This window comes from Thunnus albacares, chromosome 14 (genome assembly GCF_914725855.1).
Source record: "Thunnus albacares chromosome 14, fThuAlb1.1, whole genome shotgun sequence".
Lineage (NCBI taxonomy): Eukaryota > Metazoa > Chordata > Actinopteri > Scombriformes > Scombridae > Thunnus > Thunnus albacares.
Window position 1 is genome coordinate 24,080,223 of NC_058119.1, and position 20,115 is coordinate 24,100,337.

Here is a 20,115-nt window from a genome sequence, read left to right on the forward strand (position 1 = left end):
TAGTTGGCAAAGGAGAATGGTCATGTGGTGTTACGAAGGATAATGTAAAGAAAACTATAATGTGCATTCTATGACTCTCGAGTCTCAGATATCAGAGCTTTCATCCTTTACATGAGGGCATCTATCACCGCTTCAAACTTTACCAGAAATAAAACGGAGCATGTGGTGGATTATACAGCGTCTTAAATCCCTAATAGTTAATTGACAGCCAGTGCCAGGCATTTTTAAATGCTTGGAAGGTAGGAATACCAAATTAAGAAATGTAGTTTGCTTTGGAAAGTGATTTTTAAATGGGGAAAAGCACAGGTATGGTTCTTCAAATCCACCTGGGGTCATAGCCTAACTGTAGGTAATTAATTCCCCTTCAGCCTTATTACATCAAAAGTTGAATACCCCCACAACACTACTCACCTTCTACATAAAGTGCCATGTTTCAGCTGCCAAGTAGAGATCAGTTCAGCACATACGCTTAAATAACAAGATAAATCCCAAACACAGCAAACAGAAACGTTTCAAGTTAAATATTCCAGGGAGCATTCACCATTAAAAAAAAACAAAACAAAACAAAAATTAAGTCTCATTGACCAAACATCCCGTTATTAATTTTAAAAAAAGTTTCCTTGAGGTATCCTATAAGACAACTGGTCCTTCATTCAGACGTGAACAACCCTTCAAGTCCATTCACTACTGGAGCTGTAGAGGATAGGACATCCTGTCTTGCCTCATGTACTCATAAAAAAACAGAGCAAAACAAGGACACATTCATCCGATCACACTTATCTCTCTGGACAGAAGCCAAATGTCGTCCCTGAACATGAAGCTGGGTCGGATCTAGCAGGGTCTTTTATTGCTTGCAGTTTTCCAGCCCCAATACAGTAATCCACGTCACAACTCCTGGCTGTGACTCCCAACCTCTGGTTAGGTTTTTCTTTTTTTTTTTCTTTTTTTTTTTGCCTCGCCCCCCTTTGGATTAATTTTATGACCTTATTGCTACTGAGCTTTTTCGGCCTCTTGTACACAGGAGTCCACTCATATTACCAACCAACAAACCCCTGGTTAATTATTAACCGGTGAGATGCACACTTACTCCATCCGCATGACCTGCCTGACAGGGAACTTCACAGGATATAGGCTGCGGAAATGAGATAATGATGGATGGGTATAAAAGGACGGTGTGTTCTCAATAATCAGTGGATAATAACGCTGCCTACAGTGTACAGACGTAGAGACACATAAACGCATCAGGCTAACGTCGGTACCGTGAACGCCACACGGAGAAACACGACCGTTTACAGTAAAACCCCCCCCAGTTGGGCTACGTATTAGCTAACCTGAGGTACTGTGTTACCTCGACACCTCTCGGTTGAAACTACTGGGTTATGTCAAGAGGCAAAGTGGTAAAATGTACACATATTTAAAGTCATTTTCTTACTGTGTGGCTGTAGGATGCTGGCGGAAGAAAAGTCGATGGGGTCGGCCTGGTCCAGCGGGTCTAAATGGACCACAGCGCAGAGGAGACACCAATATTGTATTTTGTTTTTTGAAACGGACTTTTACCTCAACACACCGAGCGTCTGTTTCCCTTTGACATTACTGAATAAAAATCAAAAAAGGCTTTTAAAAAAACACTAAAGAACTTAAGAAAAAAGGTGATTAGTTTTACAACATAGTGTCATTCCGAATTGGAACGTTGCAGGAGGATGGCAGCCAATGAAAAGCCTTTTTAACCGTGACGTAGCATTTGAACACCAATAGGTTTCTGCTACGTGCGACAGGAACATTATTCGATGGGGGAACAGATTTCGACAAAACACCAGGTTGAAAAAAGCTAAAAAAAATAGACCCATATACTCTACTACTACTGTTTGTATTTGTGAAATACTAATCTTTTGAGGTACGCCCTTATATTATAATGAGTATTATCAAACAGGCTGCGCAGCATTCAACATTCCTCTAAATACATCAGATTTACCCCATTAATGTTGGAGTAGTTTTGGTAGATTTGTCCTTATTAATGACTGATTGTTTTTATCAACAATTGCAAGTCATGAATTTTAACTAATTACAGAAGTTACATAATCTTTCCTTGTGTTGCTGGTATGCAACAGAAAAATTAGGACACACTGCCCCTACCTGGTGAAACTGTGACATTGCGCTTGTACTGTACAGTGTTTTACTCACATTACAGGACAGGTTCACAATTTTCCAAGTCTGTCTTAACCTGTCAATTGTTTGGTGCCCAAATGAACATTGAAATAGTGATTTCTTACTGTAATCATTCCTCTTGTTCATACTGGCCATTGAAAGATCCCTTTGTAATGTATTTAAAATGTAAGTGACAGGGGCCAAATCCACTCCTTCTGTGCAAAAATGTATTCAAAAGTTTATCTGAAGCTAATATGAAGCTTCCAAACTAGTCACACCAAGTAGATATCTTTCAATGTTACAGTGTTTTTAGTGCCAAAGTCCCTCTTGTTATTTTAAGACAGACTTGAAAAATTGTGAACCTGTCCTTTAACTGTGCAAATACCTCTCACTGGGGCTGGGCAAAACAGAGATATATGAATTATTTAAAGCCCCACTCCACTCAAAAAATGTCTTGCCAGTGATGTTTGGCCATCACTGTGCAGAGTTTTTGACACTAGAAGGCTGTCTTCAAAGGTCATCTAGCTAAAGAGAAAGTTTCTCTGTGCTCACCAAAAATCACAGTTTAAGAAGTTTACTTACTAGCATGATTTGACATCACAAGCAGTTTGGAAGCCTACATTGCGAACTACATTGAACCTATTCGTTTTGTCATCCTACAGGCAAATGAATAGGTATGTTCCACTTGGAAAACACAAAGCAAAATCAAAATCATCAAAAAACAAAACAAAAACAAACAAACTACATTGTTTAATCTTTGTATTGTTTCAGCTTTAATAGTTATTGATTCCAGTGTTTGAGAACTTAGTGCATCACTGACTATATGTAACAACCATCCATTGACTTATCCCCAGAGAAAAATGATCAGAAAATACCTGGTAACAACTTTGATGGACTTAAAGTGAAGTTATACTTGTGCGTCATGGTGTAAAATAGCCTCAACACAGCGGTGTCTGTAGTCTACTGAAAAAAAGAGACTAATGCTGTGCGATCATTTATAGCCAAGGTGAACCTGTTTACATTCTTTTTGTTAAAATTTGTGATAGACAGGAGTGATCAGAGCAAGCAGAAAGTTTGCAATAGAAATGGCTTTGCTAGATGACAGAATATATCTGGTGTTACTGAAAAGGAGAGGATTATTGATCATTTCTTCCACTTGCTTAATGTTGCCTTCACTATCAACAGTCTCCACTGGCATCGGACACTTGTGGGAAAAAACACAAGCAACCCAAACTAGCAGATCATCATTCTTGCGGTCCCCATTCAGTTTTTGAAAAGGTGCACATTAGCGTAGCTAAAGCTACGGTGGCTATATGTGCACACGCACAAGTATAAATCCAACTTTACACTCATAAACATGAACTCACTCACTCTCTGTCACACACAAACACACACTCACACATACACACACACAGTAATGTAGGGGTTGGTGGAGTGCTTTATCACAGGCGTGAGTCTGGAGTTTTGGGGTTATCTAAGCGCCGGTCGGGTGGCCCTGTAGGGTTTAGTCATACTGCCAGGAAAGCCACAGCTGTGTCTCTCTCCTCTATCAGCTCTGTGGCTGTGGCGTCCATCTTGGATCGGGAAAAGTCGTTGATGGCCAGGCCATCCACAATCTTCCAGGTCTTGTTCTGATGAAAGAAGATACTCTCATAAGTTTTGTATTTTCAACTGATATCATTGTGTCTTTATTTACCAGATAAATTCAAAAACATACAGTAGGCTGCTAAAGAAGTGAACATAAAGTTAGATCATTCTCACCTTGATCTGGACAGGGAATGAGTAGATGAGGTCTTCTGGGACTCCATAGGCGTTGCCAGAGGAGTAAACACCCATGGAGGTGAACTCACCCTAAACATAGTGGAGAAACTGGTTAAAACTTCATTTGAAATACAATGTTGCTCATACCAGAAAGAGTATCTCATCATCACTAAAGTTAAAATGGTTATTATTTAAGAGAACACTAAAACATTACATTTCACAGAGCCATATGCAGCCTCTCCCAGTGTCAGATACATAAAAGTCTGTGTAGATTTATGGAAAACACAGAAATATCCCTTCATACTCTTTTTGTCAGATTTACATGCATGAAACTGTGCATATGCATGTTTCCGTTTTATAAATCTCAATCATCACACCCCTTAACTTTTTGTATTGTAGTAATACCCCTGTCTGCTCCACCGGTCTTCAATGGACAGCAAAGAACAATCATTAGGTGTGTGGACAAAGTAATAACCACTTCTTTCTTGAATGCAACAGGCAGACATTCCCACATCATAACTAAAGTATAAATAAATATATGGTTTACCTCAGCGGTGCCTGACCAGATGTCTCTCATGTGGTCACAGATGGCCTTGGCTGCAGACATGGCGCTGGACAGCTTCCTGGCCTTGATGACTGCAGCACCTCTCTGCTGCACTGTCTGCATTACAGCAACATGGACCATTAAAAATGATGTCCGAGCAAAGATTAGTAGTGAATGGAAATGTGAGCAGAAGCACTAAGCGTTTAGATTACAGGGTCAGTTACCCCTGGTGGTAGTGAGTCATGCACATAGTTTTGCTTTTATTTGTCAAAGCATAAAAAAAATGAACTGCATTTTTTTGGTTGTGTATAAATCTGCAGTTTATTATGATTTTGTGTGATCAATATTTGAGTAGTTGCTAAACAGCTCAGGTCTTATGTGATTAGGGAACTTCATCTCAATTGCTACTCCTGTAAAGTATACTGCCATCATCTAACCATTTGATTTAAAAAATGTCTATCAAGAAACTTCAATTAAATTATGAAAATATTTTTGTATTATGTGTATCGTGGCTTTTTGAACGGCTGACACAGGAACGTTGTAAAAATGCAAGATGTATATCAGTCCAATAGAAAACAGTAAATCTTTAACTCACAGCGATGAACTCTCCTTTGAGCCAGGCATCATCCTTCACTGCTTCGAAGCAGGCGAGCTCACTGCCAGACAACTTGACCATGCAGTGGTGCACATCTGGGTACTGAGTGGATGAGTGATTGCCCCAAATGATCACATTCTTCACCTGGGTGGCAGGAACACCGCAGCGCATCGCCACCTATAGGACCGCCACAAAAAGGACAGAAAGAAGGTGTCATAATCAGCTCAGACAGAACTGGAAGTCTGACGATATGGCAGCTAAAAGTCTATGAGTCTAGTTTGTAAAATGTGCAGAAAGGTTCCCAAGGAACACATACAAACCTGAGAGCGAGCCCTGTTGTGGTCCAGACGGGTGAGGCAGGAGAAGTTCTCTTTGGGGATGGAGGGAGCGGACTTGGCTGCAATCAGACAGTTGGTGTTGGCAGGGTTTCCCACGACCAGAACCTGAAAACACATGCACATATTTTAAAATAAGACCTGAGTGACGCATCTGATCAAACATATTATTGTAACTGATTAATAACTGCTCGCTAATAGGCCTTGGTGCTTTCTTAGGATAGATTCCCTTCATTTAAAAAGCACAACATGTTGCTAGAAGTTCTAGATTTTATTTTTACCAGAGGGGAGCCAGACTCTTGTTACAAAAGCAAACTTGTATTATGCTTTATTTCACAAAAGGACCACAAAATGATGGTTAAGCATTAGAAAATGAGCTTGTACTTTGTTTATTATGTTGCCATGTGTGCAAACATAATCTAATGAACAATCTAGCAAAAGCACAGTAGCAACAAAAAGTATGTGGAACATTTTGTACACCCTCGCAAACAATGTAACACGAGCAACTTTGTACAGTTTCGTTCCAGAGCCTTCGACACGAGAAAAGGAGGGGAGTGGACGGATGAGGAAATGAGCATGTTAGTGCAGGTTTATAAGCTGAACTCCTGTGTCGTTACCTTAACAGTCTTCTTGGCGTACTTCTCCAGGGCAGCTCCCTGGCTCTTGAAGATGGCCACATTGGCTTTGAGCAGGTCCTTCCTCTCCATGCCATCCTTCCTGGGCATGGAGCCCACCAAGATGGCTGCATCCAGGTCCTTGAAAGCCACCTCCTCCTTGTCAGTGGGAACAACATCTGTGAAAGGAGAAAGGGATTGAATTACGGATTCTGTTTGAACATGTTTACATACTGTATGGTTCCTTGATTTTACATTAAAAACTCTCAACAGATTCATGTCACCATTTACATTTTCGTTTTGCTATAGGAGAACTATTTTACTGACTTTTCCCTAAATTGACATGATTTTTTTTTGTTCTTCAAGGTGTTTATTTGTCAAATGAAAAGATAAATATACTAATTTTCCAGGAACAAAAAAAACATTCTGCACAATTCCTTAATGATCCTTTGTGTAACTGGTGAGCTCACTCCACTGTTGGAGTTCCTGATAAAAGTTAAGTGTAAAATTAACTTGTTCGTACACCCTCTAAAACAACTGCACCAAAGAACATGAAATTCGCTGCTTACAACCTGTCTGTCCATGCTGTGCTTCTCACAATTCATCACTATAACAATTCCCATCTTTCATTGTTTGAAGCCAAAATTCATGCAAAGTTTTTCCATTCTTTAGAAACCGTACATGCATACAATTTTGAGAAAAGCACAATGTACATGTGTACATGTGCGACTAGTATTGTACTATATGACTAGGCCCATCTCAGTGCATGACGCGTTTTCTTTGCAGCACAGTTGGTTAATACAGGGGCCTCTCACAGCCCTGTCCCAACAAAGCAAAGGACAACACCATTTCAAAGGAAAAATTCCAGGTCACAATGGAGACGGCACATAATGGTGCCTCACGACTGATGTCATGACAGCGGTTACAGTGATGAGACCAAAAAACCTATTGGAAACAAGGGCCCATATTTCTCAATTATCTCAGAGAGAAATCATTTTTAACTGTCCAAGAATTCTTACAATGACGCATATTTGGTCCTAAAAGCATTTAATCAAACTTCCAAACCAAGGGAAATTTATAACACCGCCAAGATTTAGGAGAGCTGCACGGCTGGCCTAAGCTCTTAGTAGCTCCCAGTAAGTGGTGAAAGACATTCTGACAGGTGTACAAATTATAAATGACAACAACCTTTTTCAATGATATTGATTGATTCAGGTCTTGTGGCTGATTTTGTCTGGATTAACTGCTCCATCTAAAAAAATTGTGCCTGCTTTGCAGAAACAACTTCTTAAAATTTACACCTAACTGAGAACAAGAAGAAACATCTGCAACATTTATTATTTGGGATGTAGCAACTATGATTGCATTTGTCCATCTAATACTGTGCATTTCAATAATTTCCTTGATGAATAAATGAATAAATACGTGTATTGACAGTGCAGTTTGTGTAGGTAGGATTGATTAAAATGATTTTGATATGCTAAATAAATACAGACCCTGGCTCCCTCCGTTAAAGGTGTGTGTGCACTTGAGAGCGACGAGCAGAGAATTAAACTAAAACAGATTCATTCCTCCTTGGGCCAAAAAATGCAGGAATGCTTTGCATTCAAGAATGTGAAGCACTTTCAATAAAATTGTCCACAAATCTTAACCCCAGCATCTCCTTCTAATTACCATTAATTTAGATTCTCCAAAAAGCAGGAAACTATGCAGAGGCCAACGGTCCATGTGAAACATGCTGGCATGATGATGGGACATGCTTAAGCCCCCTTCCCCCCACCACACAATGAGCTGTGGAACTGAAAGGCCAGAGCTATGTTTACTGGGAATGGGAATAATAGGATAACTCGTAATACTATTAGTAGTAATAGTAGTAGTAGTAGTAGTAAGAGTGTTTCATGTTATGCTGTCCACAAAAATAATGATATCAAAAGCAAGACAATCATCTACAGCACATTCATATTTGTGGTAATGAACAGGAAATCACAATCCTATAACAGCAATATAATTAAGCAAAAATCAGGAGGCAATTATGTGCTATTTTTTTCTAATCACTGTCACACTGCATTATGAATCAATTTTAGTACCACAGCATAAACACGTGTTCTCTCATTAAAATGGAAAAAAACTATAATCTGGCAAAAGGCAGAACTTCTAGAAAGCACCTGATATCTGATGCCAATATATCAATACATACAGTATGAGACAATGTATTATGGTAGTTTCATGGTGTACATGTTTTGTCCCTCCTTTAAATAGTTACCTCTCAGAAGTGGGAGGGCACAGTCCTGCAGCTCCATGACAACACCTTCCAGGACTGGCAACATGGGTGTAATGTCCAAAAGGAGCAGGGTGATTGGCTGGCAGAAGGAGGAGGGAAGGAGGCAGACAGTGGGATGAATGGTATGAGATGGATGCGACTCAAAACATGCTGAACTAAAATGACATGTCAGTGGGAGACTTAGTTGTCTCTGGAACACAGTGCGAAGGCCTAAGCCATGTGCGCATGCCAAATGGATCAAGTGGTTTTAAAGTTGGCCTAAGACTCTTGGCACAGGATCCATTTCATTGACTTCAAGGACATCCTGGCTTGTCCCGGGGCGCGTGGACAAGCAGGTGCAATCTGCTAAATTCCCACAGGCACAACATCTGTTCAATGTCACCCCCACCCCCCCAGACATGACCTGACCACCTTGTGATATTCACAGCCATTTTCTGGGGGCTGTTTGTATCCAATGAATGTCTTGTGACACTGCCCTTACACTGCCTAATGAGATAAGATATTGAGTGTGTTACGCGAGCAATACAAAGCCCTTCTTTACCTGATCTTTGCCAAAGACATCTCCCTTGGCAATGCTGAACAACAGGGAATAGGCAATCTGCCCAGCAGCGCCGGTCACCAGAACTCTAATAGGCTCAGCCTGCAAAGACACAAGGTTAACACTGATGTTAGTACTATGAGCATTGATTTCACTATGAGGACAGATATGAAAGTGACAGTTCAATTGTCCAAAGCACGTGGGCTGGGTGTCCATTCTTGTCTACAGGATTAACTAAAGCAAGAGGGGTCAGTTCAAAAATAGACACGGATGTAGTCTCTTGCATACAGGACTCACTATTACATAACAAAACCTGGTCATACTTACGTTATCAAGTTCATCGCCATCTTTACCATTCACTCAACACAATTCAATCAAACCCTCATATTACCAAACTAACTAAGAAGCTAGCGTTAAAAGGGAGTACTGTGTGTCTCTATGACTGAATTTTCCAATAAAATCAACTCCTGTGCTTGGTTTCATCATTCGGCGAGCCAGACTACGAGTACCGTTAAAATTAAGTTGCAGAGCGAACTTTGACGAACTTTGCAAAACTTTGTAAACTGTCAGATAATCTAGTTCTACTGTCATTACTGAGAGTATAAATAACACATTTATCCCGTATATTTCCTAAATGTACTCACCATGTTCACAAGGACAGGGTGGACTGCTCTCTTTCTCTCTCCCACTTCTCGTTCAACCCGGAGGTCACTCGTATTTAAGTCCTCAGTTAATCACGACACTTGTAACGGTCAGACGGCAGATGGAGAGTCCCGGTAATTGTAGTTTTCGTAGTGATTGTAGTCCTCTGTCAAAAAAGTAAACTATTCTCAACAAGTTACACAGCACATATTTGATAGATAGTAAAACATTGCTATCGGCGACACTATTATTAGCTTGGCAGTATACATAGGCTTCTAATGTTACAAGATATTGCTGTCTAATGAGCTAACGTTAGCCGGTTGACATAGCTGGTTAGCAGGTTAGCATAGCCTTTAAATAAAGTACCGCTTGTAGTTGCTTAGCGACCTGAATCCAGCGGCAGCAGAGAGCACCTAGCATCGTGAGGATTGCTTGTGAGTTACTTTAGCTTAGCTACTTGTTAGAGATACAGACAGAAGACCAACATGTGTAATATATGAACAGCGACTGATGGCGTTAACATAAGTTATAGAAGTGGCATGAAATTGGTTAAATATAAATGTTTTCCGTTTAAAAGTAGGTTGTTAAGTTTGGAAAATGCTAACAACCAGCAGCGAACGGTGACTAACGGCGTTCACGTGTTATCTTTATTAAACGGGATTGTTTAAGTGAAGCGTTAAATGTTTACAATGAAAAGCGTGTGTTAAGTTTGGTTGTTGACGATAACGTTAAGTTAGAAAACCACTGAAGATGTGCAGCCTGTGAAAGAGCAGCAAACCTCTGCAACCCCCGTCACTGAGATAATCAAGGTAAGTAAACACATGATTAACGTTACCTATCAAAGCTTTTTTCCTCTATGTCTTTCTCCCCCCTCCAACTGTGTGTGTGTCTGTGTGTCTAATGTCAAGTATTGAGAATGCAAGATTGTGTGGAGGAAGTTTAACATTTAAATGACTCTTGCTTGAACTTTTCTGTGTTTGACTGTCAAAGTGATAACCTTTTAATAGGTCAAACAAATATCATCCAGAGACATTGGGTCTTAAGAATAATAAGGACTGACATTATGAAGCATTTTAAATTCCCCTCACTATTAAAAGACTTCCAATATTATGTTTTCATTGTTCCATTACTGTTAAATTGATCTTTTGCTTAACCTGGAGATGTAATTAAATCACAGCATGCATCACAACATCTTTTTGCACATCAAGATTTTGTTGTTAACAAAGCAGTCTCTTCATCTTTAGTCCTTCAGTGACAGAGGCGCAAAGTGTTCCTTTCTACTATCTTGTTTTGGGTTGAGGGGACCCCTAGAGGCCCAGTGTTAGGTGAGCGTGGCCATCAATATTTCATGGCCTCATTACAGGCTCATTACATGACTTGAACAAAAAGCACAGGGGATGGTGTTTCACCTAGCAGCCATCAAGCTTTAGTGTCACTGTAGATTAGCTTGGCTGGATGTCTGCAGGGTTAAACCACTGTGCCAAATGATATTAACTTTTGAAGCTGATTTCTTAAGCCTATACTCTTTGTTTACAAATGATATTTGTGGTTATTTGTAGACAGCAGGACTGTATAGTCAGATGGACTGCTAAATATTGCTATACAGTAATTGCAGTTGGAAGATATGATGTATACTGATATAACATCATTTGAGTGTCATGTGAGTCTTGATATCACTTACAGTCGGATTTGGATTATTACATTATGATCAAATTTAAACGTGTCTTATACAGATATCAAAGGCTGCATCACAATTTAGTGCTGAGATGAACAAATTTAGTGACTCTGTGAATTTGTTTCACTTTTCTGGCGTAATGAAATGAACACTTAATGCCTCTATCTCCTAAGCCAATGCCCACATTTTCAAATCAAACAACCCACTTATAGTTTGGATAAAAGATTTGTATGAAAGATTCAAGATTACATTATTGTCATTTCTTAGTACTTGCATACATTGAAATGAAATTCTGTTTCTCCCAAACCAAAAACAGCGCACCTGTAGAATAAACGATTTAAACAAACTTAACTACTAAAAATATAAGATTCCTAAAAATATATTCAGAAAGTTTCAGAAACATAAGTAAAGGAATTATATAAATACACACAAGTACGCAAAAGTATAAAAGTCTTAAAATGACAGCAAAGGTAATATGAGGTGGTGAATCAATAGTCATACCCTAAATGTTATTGTATAGTTTAGGGCCACAACTAAATATTTTTTTATTATCAGTTAATCTGCCGATTAATTTCATGTTTACAATTTTTATATATATATATACATACATATACATATATATATGTGTGTGTATATGTATGTATATATATGTGTGTGTGTGTGTGTGTGTGTGTGTGTGTGTGTGTATATATATATATATATGACAGGGAAAAACAGCAAATCTTCACATTTAAGAGGCTGGAACTCTTGGTATTTTTGCTTAAAAAATTAGCGAAACGATGAATCAATTAGATAGTTGCCGATTAATTTTCTTACTTATCGTTGCAGCTTTAGTAAAACAATTGTAGCTGAACCACTGTTTGGATGGAATAAAACACATGCAGGTATTATTTAAAAGTACAAGTATGGGATTTCAGTCATGGAAACACATTTGCTGTGAGGAATAAATGCATGGGCAGGATATTAAAAGTCTTTTGACAGTTAAATTGATGGGCAGCTGAAGTCATTGATGCCATAACATTAAGAACGAGGTAAGTGTCTTGATATAATACTCATTTGTAGCAGGGCTCTTGTTCTACAGGTGGCTCTGACCTCTGACCTTTTTGCAGGATGGCTTACAACATTTCCCAATGTCAATCAGTACACCATCACTAACACAAATAAAGTGCATATCCTCTACATCTCGGAGACATTTTAATGGCAAGGAAGGGGTTTGGTTAGTTGTAAAGTTCTCAACTAAGGTCTGAAGACTCATAGATGATGTTAAATTTTCATGAAAATACGTCATGTTGATTTTTTTTTTTTTTTCATTTTTTGCACTACAACAAAGTTTGATAGAACGCAGTTTGATGGCACACCATTGTAGAGGAGATGTTTTTAAGCCTGATAGTGCTGCAACAATTAGTCAATTAATCAATCAGTGGATCAACAGAAAATTAATCTGCAACTATTTTGATAATCAAATAATTGTTTTAGACATTTTTGAATAAAGAATATTTGCTGATTTCAGCTTTTCATATGTGATGATTTAATGCTTTCTTTGTCATACACAACAGTAAACTGAATATTTTTGTGACTGTTGGTCAAACATAAAAAGAAATATGAAGATGACATCTTTTGACTCTAGAAAAACAAAGCGGACATTTTTCACTATTTTCTGACATTTTGTAGACATAACTAACCGATTAATCGAGAAAATAATTGACAGATGAATTGGTAATGAAAATAATCATTAGTTGAAGCCTGATAAGTTAATAAGTTGAATCAATGACAGTGCAGTGGTGCTAACGCTAAAACGTTAAAAGACAACGCTAGAGTGGTCAGATTCAGATCTGTTATTTGCATCTCTCAGTCTCCGCCTTGTGAACGGTAACATTCTCATGTCATACTAATATTTCCCTTTCTTGTCAAACCATCCCACTGTTCTGTCTCTAAAACTAAAAGCACAGAATGAACCCAAGCCATCCACAAATTCTCCATCCAGAGCCCAACACTGGCCTTGCTTTTCGTGTCTCCATCTGCCAGTGACAGGGCCCTGACACGGACGCTTCCCTTCTCAAAAGGCTCTGTGTGTGATAGCCTGATTCAGAGCTGTTTGAAGCAGCTGCCACAGCCTGGCAGTGCTCCTCTCAGCTCCTGTTACATTTTTTTACCCCTCTGTGTGGCATGTGCTTGTGTCTGTCATGGGTGTCAGTGTGGGACTAACAGGTGCTCACAGCTGTCCGTTAGCTGGCACAGCACTGTGTGATTCGGTCACACTGTGGATATGTTACATTTGTCGCAAAGGCCTTTAAATATGTTCTGGTCATGATCTACTTTTGTGTGTTTTGTTTCACAAGTGGTTGAAACTTTTTATCCACTGCCCAAAAAGGTGAAAAGGTTGGTATCCTCTAAACAATGGTTGTTTATAGCCAGGGGTCAGCTAGTAAAATGGCAATTTATGTAGTATCAGTTTAACATCACCTGTGTTTTGTACAAAGTTCCCATACTAATGAAATCCTCTTAAATAACAGAGATTTAAATGTTTTCCAGGCCTGGAAAAGCTTTTTTAAAGATGCACTAATACTAATAACAATATTCTAGTGTGAACAATGGGTAAAATGGCTCATAGTGATGAGCCCACAGATAAACATCACCCAACTCTGCAGTTCAGCTCAGCTTTACATAGCGTTTTAGCATTGTTTCGGTTTTAAGGCCTGCAAAGTCACTGTTTTGGTTCACTCTCACTGCTCTCATCAGCATTGTTTCCAGCAAGAATAGGCAGTTGTTTTTAGCCAAAAAAAAACTCACACAAACCCAGTTTACACAACCTACGGACAGACAACAGAGAGACAAAGTTAGCTGGTGAAGACAGGAGCATTTTGTAACTGAACAGCCAGATATTTTTCTCAGAAGTTGGTGGATGTCCAAAAACATGACTCTATGAGTGCTGATGTTGCTCAGTGTCTGCTGGATGTGTAAAATGTTTCCAAACATATTAGCCATATCAACTTGATTAAGTGATTATATGTTTAAGTAATTTAATAGATAATAATAAAATTGCATTTTAAGTGAGGATCCATATGTTAACAACTTAGAAATTCTACAGGAATAGTCTGGACAAATCAAAGAATTTAGTTGTGAGACTCACAAAACAAACTTCTCAGTTTATGTATTGATGCCTTTCACTGCTGGACTGCCATTTAGAAATTCTAATATCAAGTTTAAAGTTATGGAAAAGTTTTCATATCAAATTGCAAAATAAATGCAGGAAACCTTCAAAAGGTCAAACCAGAGGAGTTTTTTCTTTTCTTTTCTTTTTTTTCTTTCACAAAATGCAGAAACGATGCCACCTGTCAGAAGTGAGATATCAGGAATAGAAACATCTACGAGCGAGGGGAGATTAAAAGAGCACAGCGACCTTGAGGTTAATCTTTTGTTAAAGCCATTTTGATTGCATCACATTTTATTCTGTACTTCCTTATGATATTCAGGACCAGTTAAGTATTGATCATTCTTTGTACTTCCCTTTATGGCTGCCATGAGATTACAAGAACAGACAACTATAGTATATAGTATATATATATATATAGATATACATATATATAGATTTATTTTCGTAGCTCACTGTACTTATGTCTTCTGTGTCATTGTACTTATGTTTAAGTGCTTTTACATATTAGTAAATCTCTCTGAGTTGCCCATAAACCAATTAGTTACCAAGATAAATTCTGTGTACTTACTGTATTTCATGATTAAAGTGATTGTGCCTCTTATCATTGTGCACAAATTGGAAAAAGCCTATTAACATAAACATGTATAAGCTATTCCTTAATTGCACAGATACCCCCTATGAACCAAAGCATTACTGTAGTACACTTGACTTGCAGTGTAAATAGCTGTATTTCCATTTCTGTTGATTTAGGCTCATCTGCATTTCATTTCAGTGTCACAATTTTAATTTTATTCGAATGCTTTTGCTGAGAGAAATGAAGAATAATTGACGGTACCAGTGTATTTCTGTTGCGTGAATGCATATCTTCTGAAGGCACCAGTAGTGATCCTAGAAATTGTGTCCCATTTTTGTTGACATTTAGCAATACTGAGGTATCTGATATTTAAATATGTCAATATCTCCCTGTCCTATTTTTCCCAGTACTTCAGTTCAAGCTGCATAAAGTGGAGGTCATTCATGTAAAAAGGTCAAACTGTGCTTTATCTCTTTATTGTATCTGGTTAACAGTTGAATTCAGTTACAGAATATTGTTTGTCTACGAGATATTCATTAGTCTTTGCATCAGGTACAGCTATGAATGTACATTTCCATCAAAATCTCCAGAAATCCCCTTAAGTTTGTATAAAAAGGGGTTGTAACAGTTATAACTTTACATAAGTGCACATTTAAAAGAGTCTGCTGTTGGTATAACTGTTATTTGAGGTAGATTCCAATGTTTATTTTCTTCTCTGGCAGTCTCCCCAGTCAGGTTGACATGAGGGGATTAGACCTACTTTGTCTTTGTAAAAAAGGAAATCAGAATGAAACCAAAAAAACAGCAGCGGCACACATGATAATATCTGGTGCCAGTTTGCCATGCCGGCCTGATCCTCTGTGTGTGTGTGTGCTGTGAAAACAATCGGCATTGTGGGTGTTTTGTCCCACCCACCAGGCGAAACCTGGAGCCCCACGGAAGCGATGGGAGTGGGGAAAGTTCACACGTGCGCAAATCCTAAGCCGCGCACTCACACGTACGCGTGCATACGCTTATACACGTGGAGTATGTACTCGCTCAGAGCTCAGCAACGTCTGCCCGAATACTTCGCATATATGTGCACACATACAGAGTACATACACTGTCATGCGCTGAGCTGTGAAAATCTTGATAAGTGAATGATGGCGTGAAGAGCATCACGTCTCTCTCTCACTCTGTCTGTCTCCTCTGCTGAGCCTCCTCTCTGTCCTTGGTCCACTCCACCACCACCACCACCACCACCTCCTCTCTTGTTCCCACTCGTCATTTCACCTCCCTCATCTCCACCCTTTTCTGTCCTCTCCTTCTTTATCTCCTGGTATTCTGCTCCTCCACTTGTCCCCGCAGAGTGCACCTGAGTGACCCTGTTATGTTGGCAGCTGGGAGGCAGATAGCCAGCACACCCACCGGCCTCGGTATCGCCCTCTTATCTGCCTCGGTAGACCAAATAGCCCTCACAGTGTACCAGCAGACACAGTGAGATAGCAGGTTGCATTCACACGAACGCACACATAAACAACACACAAACACAGCAGATAATTACATCACCCATCACTGCTATCTCCCATCATAATCAACTTCTGTATCCCTGTGCCATCACTCTCTTTACTTTGTGGCGTATCTGTGTCTTAGCAGTGTCATGTTCCCGTCTTAGATTAGTTGATGAAGCTTTAGATCAGAAGAAGTAGATGGATTTTTGTCCCCTGTTTTACCTGCACTGTAATGCTGTGTTGTGTTGGGCCTGTCCTGTCATTTTACACTTATTTGCAATAACTGTTATAATACACTAGGTGTCAGTGTACGGCCATAGTGAAACATTCTTGGACTTCACTTTATTCAACACTTGGAAACTGGTGTTGATGGATTTACAGTGAAGAATCTCCCAAAACACTTGTTGCTGCAGCGGTTTTCTTGTCTTCAAGAGCTGGGTTTGTGACTGAAAGGTCATTAGTTCAAATGATCTCAGGCAAAATCTAGGAAATCTAGAAACACCCTTTTGCTGTGTTTTAACAAAACTCTTAATGTTACAGTTCATACAGGACTAGGCTCATAAGCTTTTTGCAAGACTTAACCGACAACCTCTAAATTGTCTTAAAACCTGAAGCACCTTTTCCTCTGATGTGGGCATGTGAGAGTAGTTAAAATCTCTGTAAATTAGCTTGCTCATGTCCTAAAAAATCTCACCCAAGGATCTAGTGGGAACATAACTGTAGTGTAACAATGCAAGCGGGCAAACTATATTTATATTGCACTTTTCAAAACAGAAGTTACAAATTATGGGAAGAAGAATACAAAAACCGAGATGGAAGAGACAGAGAAGACAATATATCAAACAAGGATAAATGAGTGTAACAATGAAGGTTGTTTGTACCGTTGAAAATTGTAGAGAAGAAATCACCTATAAACTTTAAAAGTCTTCTCATTGAACTTATTTCTGTGATGCTTAACGTGTCAGTAATCCAGTCAGGGGCATAGTTACCTGCAAACAATTTTCAAGCTCACTATTAACACAGTTTTTGTGAGAATTTGTGTGCTACTACTCATGGTGCTAAAAAAAACAACCTGAAACTGTCATGTCATGTGAAAGCAGACTTTGCACAATATGTATATCCATAGCAGATACTGTATGTATAATAATCCACATACTTGCCCAGATAGTTAAATGATGTGGCCTTATTCATTGCCATTTAATCAATGTATGACTAGAGTTACACCTGATCACTCAACATGATGTATGATGTACCTTTTTAATTATTCTCTTTGAGTATTGAAAGATATTTTTTTCCAAGCCTCATTTTCTTTTTATGCTAAACACAGCACATCTTCCAAATAACCCTGGGCTTAAATATCATGAATCGGTTGCTTCCAAAAATATCGTACAGATCCATTTGAGCTGTTGTTATTGTGCGGCTTTGGCACATTTAGGACAAGGCCTGGAGGCGTACAAATCTGTCCAATCTGCCTTGATGTACCTATTACCTCTTTTGAGTTTCTCTCTCACTGTCTGTCTGTGATTGAAACCTGAGAAGGACTTTGTTTCAGGCCAAGTGTTGGCTTGATGTGGGGGAAAAAAAAAAAAAGCAACCAAGCCTTCAATCAGAAAGAACGCAGACCTCTGCAAACACTCCAAGTAACTTCTTGGCACTGATGCAGAACTATTCAATTAAATCTCATAATATACACACACTGAACCGTCCTCGGAGGTGTGTTTCTTCTTCTGAGCGAGCCTCAACTCACACTCTGCCACTCTCTCTCTCCTTCTTTCTCCCCCGAGGTGTTTGCATAGGGAAATGGTCCGTGAAATGGGTTTGATGGAATCAAACTCCATATTAAGACAAATACATATTTCATAGCAGTTGATGGACTGATTGATGGGGCTGTGTCTTCATTTCCTCTGCGTGTCACCGCCGAAGAAGATCTTTATCAGAAACACTAATATGAAGGATCATGGCTTGGCTTGTTTCAGAGAGGGGTGAGGAGTTGATGTGTTCACTTGTGTGTTTTTTTTCTGTGTGAGAAATGTGTTTGTGTGCTCCTGCCGCACCTGCTCTCTCGATAGTGCCCACAAGGGGGCACCAAACTGCTACATGTTGCCATTCTGCATCTGTCCTAACCGTTCCCTCTGCTGTGGACAGCGACAAACACACTTTAAAAAAAAACTCACTGAAGGATGACCAGAAATGCTGCAGCAACAGTGTCCTGGATCCACAGCCAGTTGATGTGCCGAGAGCGGAAGGTGGTTCACATTTTTATCAATGCAACTGTTGTTTTAGCATAATAAGGCTGGCTGACAAACTACCCCTGACCCACCCCAACTAGTCCACTAGCATCCACCTTTCATTAACCTCAAAACCCAAATCCATCCAACTGGACCAGTGATGGCAACTCGCTGCCGACGCTGGCGGTCACACCCCTCTGCACAGCCATAATGGGCCGTGGCACAATTGGGGGCCACGTAACCGACAACATTCCGGGTCCTTCCAAGAGGCCGTTTGCCCGCAGGTTACCAGCAACACCGCTTGTCCCTGTTTGTCTGCACTCACTAAAAGGAAAGAATGTTTTCCCCCACAACATGGCTGTGTGGGGATTAAGGCCCATTCTGAGTGGCCCCGGGTCGTGCAGCAGATGTTAGCCAGGATAGCGCTCGTTGCCGTGCCGACAGTGAGCCGGCGGGATCGGCCCGCCCAGACGACGTTAAGCCTATGTACATGTATGGGACAGGAGAGGGGGTGAGTGAGGAGGTCTGTCTCACATTAAAGAGAATGGCGGTGGGAAATTTGTCACAGCGGTCACGCACTAATTCATCTACACTGTCTCAAATCGTCATCACACACACACACACATAGAAAGCTCACATGGCTTAGATTGAGATGGTCTGACATCAGGGCAGGACGTATGTAAGAGTATCCGCTGGCTTGGTGAACAATATTGGTTTATTAATTTCTGATCAGTGTCATTCATTGACAGATTCAGACATGTAAACTGTGTTGGGTACATGCGCGCTGTAAAAACATTTCCTCGTGTGATCGGATCAGCTTCATTGCGGTCTGCGATGCGTGACATTTACAAAAAAGCACATATAGGCTTTAAACCAACAGTACCTCCATAGTTGCACATCATCTGTCAAAATCACTTCCCCCTATGTGAGCAATAGCTTTTACTCTCCCAGAAGATGTTTTAGTGTGATGTGTTGTTTTAACTGCTAAGCTCTCAAATGCTTGTCACACGGTGCCTCTAATGAAGACGACTAAATGTACAGATGGAATTATGGGCGAAAAAACAAAACTGTGAAATGTGAAATTGCCTGTTTGGACAGTTGTGCTGTATTTTAAGTAGTGGCTTATAGTTTTTAAAAATGTATACAGTCAACAGACTTGATGATGACGTGACGTATAGTGAAAGTAAAATGGGCAGCATTATAAGAAACAATTGTAAGAAATATGACTGTCACATCAACTAGACAGGAGATGTAACAAAATATTCTTCTCAGACTTGAGATTAATTATGTATGATTGACACTGTGTTACTACAGATATGCAATGATGGGTGACAATGTCTAAAAACAAAAGATAAGAGATGGGCTGGACAAAATCTTAAATAGGTCAGTTTTAAATTGTAATTTATAGCCACTGTTTTGCAGTTTTTCTTATTTCCTGCAGTCAACAGTAACCATTTACCTAAACGCTCTGAACTAAGTTTGAATTGTAGGCGTGGGGTAAGGTTTTGTGGCCATTTGATGTGAAAGATGAGCTTGTTC

The 20,115-nt window shown here is 39.6% G+C and overlaps 3 protein-coding genes across 11 annotated transcripts in view; 1 reads left to right on the forward strand and 2 right to left on the reverse strand.

Annotated features, from left to right (window-relative positions):
* The window catches only part of ugp2b (UDP-glucose pyrophosphorylase 2b), a 36,557-nt gene extending 34,856 nt beyond the window's left edge, over nt 1-1,701 (reverse strand). For 2 of the 5 annotated variants that reach the window (XR_006407131.1, XM_044372854.1), the window contains exon 1: nt 412-874. Coding sequence is in view for 2 of the 5 variants with exons in the window: in XM_044372854.1 (XP_044228789.1) it covers nt 412-430 (19 nt within the window). In the remaining 3 variants the exon portion in view is untranslated. Of the gene's footprint in view, nt 1-411; nt 875-1,432 lie in introns of those variants that run through there. The other 3 variants (XM_044372858.1, XM_044372859.1, XM_044372857.1) reach the window with 2 other exon arrangements.
* A 1,477-nt stretch (nt 1,702-3,178) lies between these two features.
* On the reverse strand, nt 3,179-9,612 carry mdh1ab (malate dehydrogenase 1Ab, NAD (soluble)). The gene is made up of 9 exons (XM_044372550.1): nt 9,458-9,612; nt 8,817-8,915; nt 8,258-8,354; nt 5,998-6,173; nt 5,366-5,488; nt 5,046-5,222; nt 4,454-4,567; nt 3,907-3,996; nt 3,179-3,776 (listed from the first exon to the last, which is right to left on the reverse strand). Exons 1-9 carry the CDS (start codon nt 9,458-9,460, stop codon nt 3,654-3,656), a joined length of 1,002 nt encoding a protein of 333 aa, XP_044228485.1. The 5' UTR covers nt 9,461-9,612; the 3' UTR covers nt 3,179-3,653.
* Nucleotides 9,613-9,803: 191 nt separating this feature from the next.
* LOC122996823 (WD repeat containing planar cell polarity effector) overlaps nt 9,804-20,115 on the forward strand; it is an 82,643-nt gene continuing 72,331 nt past the window's right edge. For 3 of the 5 annotated variants that reach the window (XM_044372545.1, XM_044372544.1, XM_044372549.1), the window contains exon 1: nt 9,822-10,264. The gene's annotated coding sequence lies outside the window, so the exon portion shown is untranslated. Of the gene's footprint in view, nt 10,265-20,115 lie in introns of all 5 variants that reach the window. The other 2 variants (XM_044372548.1, XM_044372547.1) reach the window with 1 other exon arrangement.

What these genes read in the sequence shown, in the direction of transcription:
- mdh1ab (XM_044372550.1), bottom strand. An exon ending in ACGCCAAGAAGACTGTTAAG is followed by an intron (nt 5,489 to 5,997) that starts GTAACGACACAG and finishes ATGTGTTTTCAG; the next exon opens with GTTCTGGTCGTGGGAAACCC. An exon ending in CATTCCCTGTCCAGATCAAG is followed by an intron (nt 3,777 to 3,906) that starts GTGAGAATGATC and finishes TTCTTTCATCAG; the next exon opens with AACAAGACCTGGAAGATTGT.